The sequence below is a fragment of the Tyto alba genome, unplaced genomic scaffold (genome assembly GCF_018691265.1).
Source record: "Tyto alba isolate M040663 unplaced genomic scaffold, T.alba_DEE_v4.0 Super-Scaffold_20000042, whole genome shotgun sequence".
Lineage (NCBI taxonomy): Eukaryota > Metazoa > Chordata > Aves > Strigiformes > Tytonidae > Tyto > Tyto alba.
In genome coordinates this window covers 7,061,533-7,077,378 of record NW_024881293.1, presented here as the reverse complement: position 1 = coordinate 7,077,378, position 15,846 = coordinate 7,061,533, and the positions used below count along the sequence as shown (strand labels likewise).

At 45.5% G+C, this 15,846-nt stretch overlaps 3 protein-coding genes across 13 annotated transcripts in view; 2 read left to right on the top strand and 1 right to left on the bottom strand.

Annotated features, from left to right (window-relative positions):
- The window catches only part of CFAP74 (cilia and flagella associated protein 74), a 90,560-nt gene extending 88,666 nt beyond the window's left edge, over positions 1–1,894 (top strand). For all 7 annotated transcript variants that reach the window (XM_042794307.1, XM_042794303.1, XM_042794304.1 and 4 more), the window contains 2 exons: positions 97–234; positions 1,350–1,894. In XM_042794307.1, the coding sequence (XP_042650241.1) occupies positions 97–234; positions 1,350–1,448 (237 nt within the window). In that variant the 3' untranslated portion in view covers positions 1,449–1,894. The remainder of the gene's footprint in view (positions 1–96; positions 235–1,349) is intronic.
- GABRD (gamma-aminobutyric acid type A receptor subunit delta) overlaps positions 1–15,846 on the bottom strand; it is a 115,023-nt gene that overhangs the window by 79,535 nt on the left and 19,642 nt on the right. The gene's annotated exons all lie outside the window — the stretch shown is intronic.
- Positions 2,918–13,843, top strand: TMEM52 (transmembrane protein 52). Of its 3 annotated transcripts, none has more exons than XR_006165487.1 (5): positions 2,918–3,418; positions 7,994–8,038; positions 9,995–10,164; positions 10,810–11,893; positions 13,002–13,843. XR_006165487.1 is itself a non-coding variant. In XM_042794317.1 (4 exons), the coding sequence occupies exons 1-4, from the start codon at positions 6,901–6,903 to the stop codon at positions 11,127–11,129; spliced, it is 786 nt and encodes a 261-aa protein (XP_042650251.1). In that variant the 5' UTR covers positions 6,694–6,900; the 3' UTR covers positions 11,130–12,994. The 3 variants fall into 3 exon arrangements, 1 of the variants encoding a protein (XP_042650251.1); XR_006165486.1 differs by lacking the exon at positions 2,918–3,418 and adding an exon at positions 6,694–7,151; XM_042794317.1 differs by lacking the exons at positions 2,918–3,418; positions 13,002–13,843 and adding an exon at positions 6,694–7,151 and having other exon boundaries at positions 10,810–12,994.

Sequence of the window (15,846 nt, the reverse complement as noted above, 5' to 3'; positions counted from 1 at the left end):
ATGCCTGCTCATTCTTTCTGTGGAGCGGGCGCGCTGTCTCCGCAGGGCGCGGAGCAGTGGGGCTGTGAGCGGTACGCGGGCGCGCTGTCTCCGCAGGGCGCGGAGCAGTTCCGCCTGGCCGAGGCGCCGCAGCTGCTGCGGGCCGGGTTCGCGCTCGACGCCACCGCGGGGACGCCGGAGCGAGGCCGCACGCGCCGCATCGCCGTCTGCTGGGCGCCCCCTGCCGGCCCGGGGGTGAGTCGCGCGGCGGGTTCGGGCCCACGGGGGACACGGGGTGGGGGTGGGGTGGCGGGTTCGCGCCCACTCGTAGGGACAACGCAAAAGCTGCTGGTGAAGACGTCAGCGGGCACAGGCTTTGGCACGCGGGGATGAGGGGACACGCGTAGTTACCCAGGGCGGGTACAAACACTGGCAGGAGGATGGAGGCCGGCAGGGTGCGCGCGCTCCTGTGCCGGGCCTGTCAGCCGCCAGATGGAAACCTGCAGTGTTTGTCACTGGCACCTCGCAGAACGTAGAACACAGGTCGCTGCGTTCCGCAGCACCGAAATGCTGCTGCTCTTAACTCAAGACACAGCCAGGAATTGAGCTTTTTCATGTCCCCTGAAACCTGCAGGCCCGCTGACACAGAACTAAGTTGATGTGGCTCATTCCACTGCAGTGTTCCCCTCTCTTTGGGCTAGGGCTGCTTTTCCCTTGGTGCCCTGGAAGTCAGTGCAGCCTTTTTGATTTTCCACATTGGGAACCCTGTTTCCCTGGCTGCTTTTGCCTTTTTGCATTGCAGAGTCTAGGCATGAGGTCCAAACATCTCTGCAGGGCTGCAACTGCCCTTCCTGATTCATCTCGGGCCTTCACAGAGACTGAAAGGATTCACTCCCCTGCTTTTTGTTGTGAGCTGTGCGTGGGATGGCAGAATAAGTAGCTTCTTCCAAAATTGAAAGAATCATGGGCAGAAAGACGGCAGCAGAGTTCCTGGCATGATGAATCAGGTTGACATGGTGCTTCTTGGTAACCACGGGTGGTTACCCAAGATGAAGCAGTAACCAATGGCCAACAGAGCCGCTCACCCCAGCGGACTCTGCCGCTGCTGTGCCTAGCTGCCATGGCTGTAATGTGGGGAGGGTCACAGTGCCCTGGGGAGGGAGTGCTTAGTCATTGCTACTTTACTTACTGCAGTCTGAGCGTTAAGTGGAAATGTAAAAGAGCCAACACAGTGGGAAGAGAGGTAACCTACAGCTAGAACTGGTACATCTTACAACTGAGATCGAAAATACATAGCATAGAACTTGATCAATTAATCTGTTTGAGGCACAAAAAGCCCAGGTTGGGTTTATGTGTGCATCTTTTTGTAGGCTGATGACCCTCTGCTTGTGACAAGCCTCCTGACCGTAAAAGGTGACATTACAGAATCCTACCGAATCCTCTTCATGGCAAGAGTTGTGTCTGAGTGAGGGAACCCAGCTGAATGGCAGACGGAGGCTCGTGTTCCCGGGGAATCAGTGGAGCTCAACTGAAACATGGAAGGAATTTGAGACTGGCAAATATGTGAGGGGAGCAAGGAAGTGGGAAGGAAGGTGACATGTAATATTTCTGCTTTTTTGTCAAAAAATTCCATGTAAACTCTGGTTCCACTAGTTTCATTTTCAAGCTGACTCTGACAGTATTCTTGGGGTAGAGGAAAGAATGAAAGAGGGGCCCAGGTAGATACATCTGCTGTTAATCCCAGTGTCTTCCAAAGGTGGGCCTTCCCTCGGGAGTGATGTCTCATATCTACATGGGTGAGATTCAAGCAACATCTCTTTTGCTAATTTCAGATGCATTTTAATGGATTTGGAAAATCCTTGACTTTTTCCCTTTTAGAACCAGAATAAAGCTTCTTATTCAAGTCTCCTCCAAATCATCTGGGCAGTCATTTTTACATTACGCTGTGAAATCTTTTTCTGAGGAGGAAACAGTGACCATGTTGTCCACTGAGTTGCTGGATGTGGTTAGACACTTGCCTTAGATCATGGATGTTCAGCAACTTTGTATTTCTACATTTGTTTTCCTCTAAATTCTGACTAAAAGTAAATTTCTGCCTGTTACTGGGCAAGTTGGAGTGCCCTGCAGGTAGAACTTCCGTCAGGAAGCAGTAGCTAGTTCAGGGAAGAGAGAAGTACAGAGGCACCACACTGTGGAGAAGGAAGGGACCAGGAAGTTACAGACATCCAGAAACACATAATCTTTACATCCTGTATCATCACATCCTTTCTTGAGTCACAGTAAGTCTGTGGCACAATTCCCTCACCACAACTCCAAAGGCTTCCTGCCACTTGGCCCCACGTAGCTGTTAAAATGGCTTCATTAGATTATGCAGTAAGAAAATAGAAACGAGCTATTTGTAAATATCCCTAAGGTAAAATGTGTCAAGCTAGTTGGACTGCAGGAAAAAGCAGTAAAGCAGTTTTCACAAGAAATATTTTAACTAGTTTTCCCCTTCTATAGAGGAAGCTTGTGTAACTGATGAAGAGGGGTTCCTTGTTTTTCCAAAGACAGCGTGTTTGATCTATTTAGCTCTGTTCTCATTTAATAATGGATCAAGTGGCTGCGAAGTCACTTAACTCTTCAGTCTGAAGCACTACAAATGCTGAGGCAATAAACAGCCGCAGCAGTAGGGGCGGGGAGTGGCCGTGCTGGCCAGAGATGGCTCAGCCTCTGTGAGAGGCACCCACTATTTCTGCTGGCACAGCTGGGGCAGCTGGGGTGAAGTTGAGGACAATGAAGTTTGTGTGATGGTCCTCTGACAGTCCCTGCAGCCCTAAACGGGAGATGAAATACCCGTACACAGAATGAAAGTGCTGCAGGCAGTTCTGTGCAGCTGACAGTTACCTCGGGGGGGGGGGGGGGGGGGGGAAGTTTTCAGCAAGCAAGGAGGAGCACAGCCGGTTGGAGTGGAGCATTTATTCCAGGCAGTTCATTTGGGGCCATCCATTATGTGAGGATGCTTTGGATCTCCCTCGTGGAAACTGAAAAGCAATGGCTGAGAATAACATAGTCCCCAGACTCTCGTAACCCTGTAATGTGCTGAAAATAAGTGTAAAATTATCTACCAGGAAACAACACAATTCTTGACTTAGGAATCTTCCACTTCATAGACGTCAGGTACTGTGAAAAAGCATCCAAAGGATTCAAAAAAGTAAAAAAATTAAAGAATACATGTAACAACTGTGATGATGTTGAGAAAATGTGGAGGTTGCTGGCAAGAATAAGGTGGTGGCTCAGGAGGCAGAAAGAAGGAGCACGTGCAAGGAGTAGCTGCTCCAACCAGCAGCAGCTGTCGGACGCTGGCTGGGGCAGCTCTGCAGAGCTCCGCCTGTGCCCCTGGCGTTGCTGTGCCCACGCCCTCAGGGACTGACGCCAGGTATCGGAGGCGGCTTGAGAGGTAAGTGAAGGGTGTAAGGCGTTTTGAACCACTTTCTTTGGACTTGATCTTGAAAACTGTGAATAATTTCACAGACTAGCGGTGAGAATAAGGTGCTGGGTTTCACTGGTGAAAGTTTCCATGCTTAAAGCTAACTGTGTATTCCTTCTCTCCAGGCAGCATGTTGAACCACGATAATAAGAATAGGTTGCTATTTTTGGAGTACTGAAAATAAAGAAAATTATGCTTGCAGTACACCAGCTGACATTCTGTAAAGCGTTTATGGAAATCTGGATGGGGTTTACTCTCTTTCATGAGAGAAAAGCCTGTTATTGTATCTCAGGCCTTGAAAGTAATCATATTTGACTTCTTGGGGGCATAACGGCTGATCCTTGTGGGACTGGGTTTTCCTGTCTGATTGGATTGGTTTTGTTCTTTTGGCACCAACAGTTCCATGGGCCCAGCTCTCGCATGAAGTGATGCTTGAGCAACAAGGGAGGCAAGCCAATGTGAAAGGAAAAAAACAAATTGTCTGATGTGGGGAAGCAGATCCATTGTAAAGCTTCACACAAGCATGCAGACTCTGCTGCTTCATCTGGAACACAACTAAAAAAGTAAAAGCGCAGTTACTTTTTCTGCAAAATGTAGCCCTTGGATATTCCACTGTCATTCAAATGAGAATCACCACATTTCACCAGGGGATAGAAAACATGAGGATCCTTTCTAGAAAGAAGCAACTAATTCTCCAATATATTTGCTGCAGTTCTTGGGCTTAATTTAGCATAACAATGAAGTTTACCAACCTAGAGTAAACAGGTTTTCCTTACGAGACATCTGACAGCTTGTTTCTTTGACTAAGCTGCCTGAAGTGAAGTCAGTGCCTAAACCCTGTGACAGCTCTGTGCTGTTTCATCACCATGACTCTCCACTTGCCTAAAACCTCTTGCTTGTGTGAGTGGATGTTGAGCAAGCAAGCCAAGGATTCAATAATAGATCTGACTTCTAAAACAGAAATAACTAAAATAATTTGATTTAGATTAACGTAGTTACTTTTGCTATATTTTTATTTGGTGCTGAGCCTCTTTAGAATCTTCACAATGCAAATTTGCAATGATCTGAGATGCACACTGTCAGGCTACTGAAAATTTAGGAATTCTGTGTGAATGTTCCTATCTAAAAAGTTCTTATCTATAATGTATATAAAAGATAGCTTCTTGATCATTCGCCAGTACAGAAGACAGAAAAATGTCTGGGATGACTGACTACTGGAAACAATTCTGCTAATTTAGATGTACCAGGCTGCACTAGAAATACTGAGTATGTAGGTAAATCCTTGAGAACATAGCTGAGAGCTGTTGCATCTACTTGCATGGCTTAATGCCAAGTTCACAACTCCCAGAAGCAGTTCTAGCCTTCGTGCAAGTTAATCTCGTGAAGAATCAAAAAAATCCTGTCCAGTGCTCTGCTTCCAAAGTAGGTTATCACCAATCGTAGCATATTTGGTATTAAAATTGCCAGGAGATTCTGAATATGTAATCTGATGTTTGTTTCCATAGTAGAGGATTCCAATAGGGACGGAGCCCTTATTGTGAGAATAATACGGAAAATGTAACCTCAGAAATAGATCTGAGTTTCCCAGAAGCTTAAGTTCTCTGCTCTTCTCACTGCACTTCTGAACATTATGCTTTCAGGCGGAGTTTTGCCACTGTGATCACTCTTGTGCTTTCAGATTTGGATCTAAATGCAAACATATATTTCTTGGCTCTGATGTGGTTCTAGTTTAAAAAAGCAATTCACATCCCTGTGTCATCTTTATAATCCCTAACAGCTCTATCCAGCTCATTTCTAAAACAGAAAGGAAGTGAATAAGTACAAGTGTCATACGCATCTTATTAATACATGTGCTGCTTAGCCAGTGACATCAAAGATTGCTTCACGCTCGGGAATGCAGCTTTTCCTAAATGAGCAATGGTCCCATGACCCTGAGCAGTCCTGTAGGGAGATTCTTTAGTCACGATGCCACATGCCATTACCGAGCCCTGAAACTTGTTTTTGAGCCTTATGGAGCAGAAGTAGTGAACGTCATCTGGAGAAGGGTCTGTGCAACCCGGTACTTCCAAGCTGTTGTGTCCATTGCTGCTCCCAATGGCATGATGGCCTCTGGTGTACTGGATCTTAGCCATCCTTCTTAGAGAAGAAACCTCTGGCAACCTAAGTCCAAATATATTCTCCTCCTGTTGCTTTAAATTCTCTCTCAAAAAAAAAAAAAAAATCCCTGTATTTTGTCCCAATCTCACTACTGGAGGAGGTTTTATACATGAACCTGCATACACATGTCTGAGGATATCAGGGACCTCACCAGATATGTCCAAATGACATTCTCAGAGTTGATCTTCCCCTTCTCCAGTTGAAATCTTTATAATTGAGGAATTAGCTCCCCTGCTTTTCAGCACAAGATGTCTGTCATTTTGTTGTATCATGATCATCCTGATTCTGATCATCCCTTATATTGAGTAACAGCTTTTTTGCCATGTATCTGACCTCTGCTGTATTAGTGCTTCAGAGGTGTCCGACCTTTAAGTCACCTTCTACGTGAAGCAGAAATAATTCCTGCTCATTCATATGGTGGATATGGTTGGCCGTGGGCATGTGTTTTGCTCTTCTCTGCTGACAGTAGGACTTCAGTAACTCGTAGCAAGTCCTAACTACTAAATGGTTTAGGGAGCTTTTTAACACTATGGGCTCATACAACCCTATTAAAGTAGATAGACCTTACCCTGGAGAGAACTGCAGGAAAGCTGATGTTTAGACATGGGCCAAATTGCTGTAATGATCAGTATAATCACAGCAATGAAACATTTCTCCATGAAATTTCTACCAAAGAGTATCAGCCCTAGGGGTTTGGGGGAATGATGTGCAAGATAACCATAAAACAACATGCAGATGTTTTAATTTAATTTCTCCATTTGAAATGTTGGATGCAGTTCAATTATTTTGGAGCAAACTGATCTTCAGAGAGCAGTCAATACCTTTTCAGTCACATTTCATCTGTTTTAACAAGGCTATTGTCAAAAAGGGGAATGATCTGCTTTTCCAAACCTTTGTTTCTTTCCAGTATTTTTCATACTTAGTTTCCCATTCCTTTTTCATTCCTCTTTCAACATCCCTCTGGTCGTGCACCGGCGCCGGGTGCGTGTTGAACCGCTCGCACACCCGCTCGGTTCTCTCCCCTCAAGAGAAGCGCCGAGTAGCCGTCCCAAACCTCTTTGGGAAAATCTCAGAAAGCTGAATCCTCCCTTCGTCCCCCGCCCCCAGCTCCGCGGCTGACGCGCGGGGCCCTCCCGGGCGGGCCGGCCCGAGCCCCGCGCAGGGCCCGGGGGTGGCGGGCAGCCCTGCCCGGTGCCCGCCTCTCCCCCCGCCGCCGGGCGCCGGCACGGCTCGCCGGGTCACGGCAGCCCGCGTGATAACCGGCGGTTATTTATTCAGGCGGCCCCGGGCACGGGATGCAGACCTCAGGCTCCCCGAAGGCTCGGGTGTCCCCTGCCAGGGGTTTGGGCTGCTTGTCCTTGAAAAATCTCCCGCCGCGGCGCTCACGGCAGGGGTCCGGCACCCACCGGCCGGCAGCGCCTCACACCGCGGGACACCAGGCACACGAGGTGCTGCTTCTCTCTCGGCCGCCCGCTTATCTGAGTCTTTTTTTCTTTTCCTCGGCATCGCTCTGTTCTTCTGAGAATAACTTCACGAACTCTGATCAGTGAGTAATCAAAAATTTTCAAATGTCTGTTATCAAAGCTGTTCCTGTCGTGATCGAGGGACATGATCCGATCAGAACGATCACTTGCTGATGGCCATCCGTTACTGCTGCTTTTTTTTTTTATCTCTAAAATCGTTACCAGCTTACAGATTTGACTTGGCTGGCCTTGCTCTGTAGACTGAAGTGAATGATCCTCTCTTTCAAAATGACTTTGAAGAATCATCTTCTGAAAAGTCAGTTTGCAGATTCTTTTCTGTGGCCGAAAGCTTTGTTCTATTACATGAAATCATTGCATGCAATTCACTATGTACAATACTGCTGTGGCAGCTGCACTCCTGAAATGTAACAGAAGCTGTTCTCCTTTTTTTGTACTGTAAGGAGATCTGAAAAAAACATTTCTGGTTTCATTGGAGCTATGAAAAAATAATTCAAAAATAACCAGGAGAAGTAGGCAGTTGTCTTAGGCTGGCGTTTTCAGACAGGACTATGGTATTAGATACCTCATCTCAGTTAACTTCAAATAACTCTTTGATTAATTTTTCACAAATCCAGCGTGTGTAGTTCTCTCTTTTAAGCAACAGTAAAGTAGCACTTTGCAAAAACATTTATTGACTCAGAAGGCAACTTTTACAGTGGGATTATTTTCATGTTCTCAGCTGGAGTAATTTTACAGCGATGAAGAACAGTCCTCTGAAACTTAATCTAAAAGGTTTTTGCTCTGTACTCTTACTGGTTGTTTTCACTTTTTCACCTCAGAAATCATGTGAAATTTATTCTATGTCACACATTCACTGTTTGACTTTAGATATTTAAATCACTGAATCATCTACCTTCCTTCACAGATGCCCTCAGAACATGTCTAATTGGACAAGTCTGTGGTATGCCTGGTAAGTTTATTATTAGTCTTACTAACCCAGAATAATTTAAAAGTTATTATGAACAGTAATTGTAGTAAGGCAATGCAACACTCATCTCTCGGACAGGATGGAGGAACGGGTTTCTCCTCGGTTTTATGGAAGCGGAATATATTACAGATGAGCCCACAGGGGAGATAAGGTGTCAGGCCGGCTGCAGCATTCATCTAGGGAGATGTCATCTTTCCTTTCTGAGCACGCTATAGTTTAACTGTAGGGCTTGTTTGTCCCTGCTGAACAGCCAATGCTGCCGGGCACAACAGCAGCGACGCAGCGTGGACTGGTGCCGCCCTGGCCTCGGCTTGCGGTGCTGGCAGCTCACAGCCCTGCGTTTTCGCTCTGAACTCAAGCTGATTACAAACCTGCTTACTGGCTGTTTGACTGACTGAAAGGGGGAAAGAATAAGAAGTAGAAGGGTAGCTCTTGTCACAAGTGGATTCATCTTTTGCCTAACACATGCATTAAAGGGATCCTAACATTATTTTTATAGTTGGCATTCTGTCAATATATTAACTTTGATGATAGCCGGCAGAGTGAGTTGGTTACTTTCAGCTGTCATTCAGTCTGCACTAATTTTAGTTGCTATTCTTTGCTTTTTTAGAACATGCTGTTACATATAAGTGTTTAAAAATACATAGTTACATAAAATATTTTAGGAAGGCCTTTGTAATTGGGTAGTGTTGAAATCATGCAAGGGAATGAGCTAGTGCTGAGATTTCTCCTGCCAAGGTGCTTTTACCTGGGTGATTTCTGCCTTGGTCGGAGGGCAGCAGCGCACGAAGGCATGATGGTTTCACAGAACATACTGTGTGCAGCTGGTGGAGTGTCAGGAAATACCAACTGCTAGCGCTGAGGTAACGCTCCTGCACCGGGGGAGCGTCTCAACGCAAAGTTCCATCAGGGCAGCGTGTTCTTCTCACACACGGTTTTAAGTTGCCTGAAAGTTTTTTTCTAAAAGAGTAATTCGGAAGAGAATGCAGGAGATTTGTGGAAGTTTGAGGCCCTCAAATCCAACCTTCATACCGAGTGTAGACTTTGTGTGTACCTGACTCTCATACTAACAGAAGTATACTCTTGTTAAAACTGTATAAAACAGTTATGAAAGAGATGATTATTTTGGAATCATGGTTCTTAGGGGCAAGTACTACCTTTGGTTTGGAAAAAAGAATAGAATGCTAATGAGACCATCTCTATACATATTTAGTGTAGAATATAATCCTAACGAGAAATTCAGGAGCATGATCTGTCACACAGTAATTCCTGTCGAGCCGCTATGAATATGCTTCAACTCTGTCCTTGGACGTGCTTCTTTACAGGACTTTCGAGCATTTCTTATTACCTGATCTTCTTGTGACATGTCTTACTGCTACTGCTCACCTACCTCATGAGTGGATTCATTTGAGAAACTGGGGGGCGGGAAGGCAGAGTTTCAAGTGAGAGAAGAACCTGAAGTACTAGCACATCGACCTAGGTACCTTACAAACTGTTAAAATGATAAACTTCATTAAACAATAGCTAGAGATAGAATTGCGTTTTCAAGACATACTGCAAAATATAATTTCTGTGCTCATTTATAAATATAGTCCTAGTTTTATGAAAGCTTGTACTTGTATTTCCCTCCAAGTACACACTCACTCTTACTGTTCAAAGTGGAGCCATTCTCACTGCACAAAAGTTGAAAATAGAACCCAAGATAATTAACATTACGGCATCTGTGAGCTAGAAGGGATTGTACCAATGGTCAGTAGTACTTCAACCTCTGAGTAAGTGTTTGTGATCCAACATTCTATTTCAGGATCCAGCACCCATTCAGAACTAAACCTAGGAGGTTTGGCCTGTCTTCCACCCATTTAGAGTGAAATTATATTCAGCTCTGGAAGAATTAAAACATAAGCAATGAAATGATGGTATTCTCCCTCCTTCTCTAAGGTTGATCTTGCTGACTCTGTTCCTGCTCCTGCTCTGTGGGATCACAGCAAGCTGCATCAAATTCTGCTGCCGGAAGAAGAGGCTTCCAGCTGAGCCCTTCCCTACTCACCCTTATGATTTGACAGTTGGTGCTGTTGACAGCGACAGCACTGCCCATAGCACAGTGACCTGTAAGTATCCTCTGGCAGTCAACTATTCAGCAGTGCTTTGCTATTGAACGTGTGCCTAGAATTCTTCATCTAGCCCTTGCAAGGACACGGACTTTCTGAGGTACTCCCAGAACAACTTTCAGCCCCAGAGGGTGGGCAAGAGCGATAAGGGAAGGTCATCAGGACAACACAGTGAGTGAGTGCAGAAGATAAGTAGGATTTAGCCCTATAGAGGTTAAAATAAAGTCCGTGGTGGGTTAACCTCTTATGTGTTGTCTCCCATATCTGTTCTTACCACCACTCTCATTTTTTTTAACTTTTCTGACCGTCTCACTGTCTAAGTTCTCAGCCAAAGTTATCTCTAATGTGAGGAATTGTTCACAGCTGTTCATGTATGAGCCCCACTGAAACTATCGCTGTTACAACACACATGTACTGTCAGCTACTTCACAATGCAGAGACATTTTCTCTTCTGTCTCCTTTCTTTTGGAGAATATGATTTCATCATAGGTAATTCTATACTGGTAGCTTTTAGTACACAGTACATATGTTCTGACACCACAAAAATGAGTCTGTCATTTCTCAGAGAAAATCAGGATTAGCCCTTTATATATCAGCATCCCATGTAGGTGCTTAACTTTTGTTTTTAATTCCTTTTCTTCACAGCATACAGCTCATTGCAGTACCCTCTACGTGTCCCTATTCCTTTGATATTTATGGATGTGGATAAGAACACTGTGTCCCCTCCAGCTTACAGTCTCTATGCAATGGAGTTGCCACCTTCTTATGATGAAGCTGTCCAAATGGGTAAACAATACACTGAAGTAGCACAGATAAGCCAGAAACAAAGTGATGTCCCTGGGCAAGTGACGCCAGGTGGGCTGAATCCCATCCAGTATTCGCCCGATACAACCAACAGAGACCCAGCAACACAGGCAAATTCAGAAAATTCAGAAGATGCTGCACAAGAACTGCCGCAGCTCTGACTCATTTCAGGAGGGGAGGAAAGGAAGGGAAGGACTGTAAGAGTTAAAGAGGACATGAAGACTTTGGTGTTATAAGTGTGTTATGATGGAAAGATGTTTCCTCTCATGCCCTTGTAATGATCTGTCAGTTAGAAAAAATGTTTTCTGTGACTGCTATAATCTGCTGGTAAAGCTTCTTCAAGGATAGGAAATGAAGCAAAAGGGCAGCAGTTTAAAAATGCCTGTAAAAGTGGGACGTGAATGCTTGTTCATCTTCTGATTAAAAAAAAAAAAAATACTCCTTGTGTCCAGCATGTGGCAATAAAAAAGGTCAGGGGAATTTTGCCATCTTGGGAACACACGAAGAGTCAGAACAGTGCAAACAGCAAGCTGTCATTCTGGAACAGAAGCTTCCCAAACTGGAGTTGAAAGGGGAATCCTAGCAAGTCTCACTGAACAGCCTCTGTAGTTTCTCCTCTTTTGAGAACATTAACTGTCCAGAAAATTGCTGGAGTGCAAACTGCTACATAATGGCACACGCTCCTTAAACTGCAGGAAGATGGCAAACAAGGACAGGAAAGTGTGTGGAGGGAAATGCATTATATTATGTTTCACAATGAGACAAGGAATGAAATGGATGAAAAAAGGGATTGTTGTTCTTCAGTTTTTTTAAATCGTTAAAATGCTTTTTTCAGGATGAGCTGGCTTATGTGTGGGATCCTTTTACTACTTATTTTTGCCAGTTAAAATACAAATTAGTCTTAAAGAGACACTTGCACACATGGGTAAGTATTACTAATGTATTTCAAATATTTATCAAATATTTCAGAGATGCCTCTACAGTTTGTTGTCTGCTCAGGTGTCAGAGTCTCAGTCAGTACAGAAAAGAAAAAATCAAAGATACCTGACAGCTTTCACCAGTTTAGTTTGTAGATGAGTTCAGTAATGATACAAAGCATGCTCTAGCTGTGCCATCTAGAAGTTATAAATACAAAATACCATAGTCCAGGGTGGGCAATAGTCAAAAGAAATTACTCTTCAGGGATGATTCTTTGTGAAGTACTGATAGCAAGGATAACTGCTATGCATCATTTTAAAACTGGGAGCTTGGAGTTGATTACACCAGTCTCAGCCCAGATAAAAATATGGACTGCGAGAGGCCTTTTTTTAAATGAGAGCTCTTTCCCTTTCTTGCCCCTCCCATATTACAAACAGTATGAATTCTGTCCACTCCTGAGTAGTGATTTTCTCTGAATCCACTTTAGCAAGGTGCTAATTTGGCAACCTTTAAGAACACGAGCAATCTACAGGATGGTTCATTGCTACAGGATTATCTATGGGATAAGAATAGGAAAGAAAGCATGAGCACTAGGTGCTATTACCGAATGTAACATGAAGTGTGGAGTGCTAGGTCAGAGCTAATGTTGACTGACCTTCTACTAACAGGAATATGACTGATGGTCTTATTTGATGAAGTTGCTTTGGTAGCTGTGAAAAGGGACTACCTTCTGTAAATATTTAGGTGTCTGTCATTAATAAGCAGTAGAAGCGGTGGGCACAAAATCTTGTACAGCTTTTAGAAGACTATTCTCTGACAACTCTTACTGCAAGAACTACCCTGGAAATGAGCACTAATGATTTAAAAATGAAAATCTCTCTGCCAGCCAGCAGGACTGAGACTAGAACCTCTGCTACGCATTCATGGTGTGTGAGCTGTTCGTGAGTCCAGCTCCATAGAGAAGTGTTGGTTCTATATTGAACTTGCATATTGCTTACTATGAAGGTTGCAAGGAAAGATTGGTTTAACAAATCTGCTTCGCTTCTGTCTCTTCTCTGTCACAATTATACTTTTCCTGTTTTATTCTCTCTTCTGCATTCTTTTTCCATGTCAAGATGGAGACAAGGCATAACCCAGTGTAACTATTTGGATGTCTCTAGCTGGAAGAACAATATATGCCCAGTCTTGGGTGTCTCCAAGTCACAGACACGGCAGATATATTTTTATTTCTTGAACTTTCCCATCCAGAGAGTACTCAGAAACAAATCGTATGCCTTTCCAAAGAAGAAGTATCTGTTGGAGGGAAATGGCTGAGTGCTCACTCTAATGGAAACAAGAATATAAAACCAAATGAAAAAACAGTGGCTGACACAAGAGGGCAGTCCTTCACTTTCCAGTGTACAGCTTTGAAAGAGACGAGCTCTTGGTGTTTAAAAGAGATGAGGGCACTTTAAGGCTCGGGTTTGCTCAGTTCTTCAGAGATTAGTCTGCAGTGCAAGGACAGAGCTTGCTTGAGGATGATGGGGAAATAATCACAACGGTTTGGCTTCCCTTTCCTTCATGCGTGTGCTAACACAACAGTTCTGTCTTGTGAGTTGTCAGCTTGACCAGGGTTACAGCTCGAGGTAACAAGGGTTACAAGCTCGATGGGGTTACAGTAAGGGAAGAGCGACTGACGTCATCTACCTGGGCTTGTGCAAAGCATCTGACACTGTTCCACACAACACCCTTGTCTGTAAATTGGAGAGTCGTGGATCTGATGGATGGACACTCGGTGGAGAAGGAATTGGCTGGATGGTCACACTCAAAGACTTGTGGTCAACGGCTCAATGGCCAAGGGCAGAGCAGTGACGAGCGCCGTTCCTCAGGGGCCGGGGCTGGGCCCGGCGCTGTTTAACACCTTTGTTGGTGACACGGACAGTGGGATCGATGCACCCTCAGCAAGTTCACCCACGACCCCGAGCTGTGTGGTGCGGGGACACGCGGGAGGGCAGGGATGCCATCCCGAGGGACCTGGGCAGGCTGGAGAGGGGGGCCCGGGCAAACCTCATGGAGTACAACAAGGCCAAGGGCAAGGCCCTGCCCAGGGGCCGGGGCAATCCCCAGCACAAACCCAGGCTGGGCGAGGAGCGGCTGGAGAGCAGCCCCAAGGAGAGGGACTGGGGGTGCTGGTGGGGGGAAAACTGCCCGTGAGCCAGCACCGTGCGCTCGCAGCCCAGAACCCACCCGTGCCCTGGGCTGCAGCCAGAGCAGGGGGGGCAGCAGGGCCAGGGAGGGGATTCTCCCCCTCTGCTCCGCTCTGGGGAGACCCCCCCCACAGTGCTGGGGCCAGCTCGGGGCCCCCAACAGCAGAAGGACACGGAGCTGCTCGAGCGAGGCCAGAGGAGGCCACGAAGATGCTGGGGGGGGCTGGAGCAGCTCCCCTGGGAGGCCAGGCTGAGAGAGTTGGGGGGGTTCAGCCTGGAGAAGAGAAGGCTCCGGGGAGACCTTCGAGCGGCCTCCCAGGGCTTAAAGGGGGGACAGGAAAGGTGGGGAGGGACTCTTGATCAGTGGGGTGGGGAAAGGATGAGTGCTGATGGGTTTAAACTGCAAGAGGAGAGATTTAGATGAGATCTAAAGCAGAAATTCTTCCTTGGGGGGGGGGGGCGGGGGGTGAGGCGCTGGCCCAGGGTGCCCAGAGCAGCTGTGGCTGCCCCCTCCCTGGAAGGGTTCAAGGCCAGGTTGGACGGGGCTGGGAGCACCCTGGGCTGGGGGAAGGGGTCCCTGCCTGGGGAAGGGGGGGTGGGACCAAGATGATCTCAAGGACACTTTCAACCCAAACCTGTCTATGATTCTATGAAAAGTCTTGCCCAAGGTCTTGTCTTATAACATGGTTCATTAATTTAAAGGTAATCTACTTGTTAACATAAACTACTGATCTAATCAGCCTGCAGGAACACAGAACTTTCTTTGCACCTCAAAGGCAGTTCACTTTGCTCCTCACAATGTTTTCAATAGTGATGTCTCAGCCCCTTATCAAAATCATCTGATTCCTCACAGAAGACTGATAATCAAAGCTGTCCCTGGCCCTCTGTCTTTGAGGAGGCAGATTGCCCCCACAAGTGTTCATTATTTACATCTCCACTTAACAGATTTTTTCAGCTCAATAGCATTGCAGAAGTTATATCCCTCCAGACAGAAAGATCATGACTAGGGGATTTATAAATTCCATTTAAATTCCTGCAGCAAAGAGCTCTCTTCCCCTCTTGAAAACAGTTGACATTTGTGTAGAAAGTCCAGTTCATTAATTAGAACCACTGTGGGAACACAGTGAGAGAAAATGACCCCTTAATGAACTAATGTCAGAAAACAGAATTCAAAGGGTGGTCTTCTGAATCCTGGCCTACACAAGCAACAGCTTGAAAATGTTGCTCCCAAGTGCATTACATAATGCTAAATAGCAGGAGGTGGCATGGAAATGAGTGTCCACTGATCACCTGGGCCCTTTCTGTTTGAGTAACTCAGAGAAAGACACTCTCTTGCTGATGTTCATAAAAGTGAGTTTAGTAGCCAGCTGTCATTCAACAAGCATTATTGCAACATGAATAGGGAGAGGACACTAAGAGCTTCCAACTTTACTGTGTGGTAAGTTAAAATGAGCTACTTTGTTTTAACTGACGTTTTAAAACTCGCTAACTAAATCTGAAAATGTGTAATGGAGATTAATGCTCTGGTTTAATTTCTAATGCTGTTTTCCATAAAAGTTTTTCTTCTGACTTTTACTTTGTGGTTTGCAAAGCTCTGTTTACCTCTCAGTGTGGGATTTGACTTTATAGTCCTAGAAAACTTTGTTTTGTTCTTGATGCTCTTAATGAGGCTCAAATAGCACTACTGAAGTCAGAGGAAACAAAGTGAGATTCTGCTGCAGAAAAAGAGCTCGGTTTACATTCAGTTTTTTTCCTCCTAGCCACATATATGTTT

Coding starts and splice junctions, on each gene's coding strand:
- TMEM52 (XM_042794317.1), top strand. CDS start 6,901: ATGCAGACCTCAGGCTCCCCGAAGGCTCGGGTGTCCCCTGCCAGGGGT. Junction 7,152..7,993: donor AACTTCACGAACTCTGATCA/GTGAGTAATCAA, acceptor CTTCCTTCACAG/ATGCCCTCAGAACATGTCTA. Junction 10,165..10,809: donor TGCCCATAGCACAGTGACCT/GTAAGTATCCTC, acceptor TTTTCTTCACAG/CATACAGCTCATTGCAGTAC.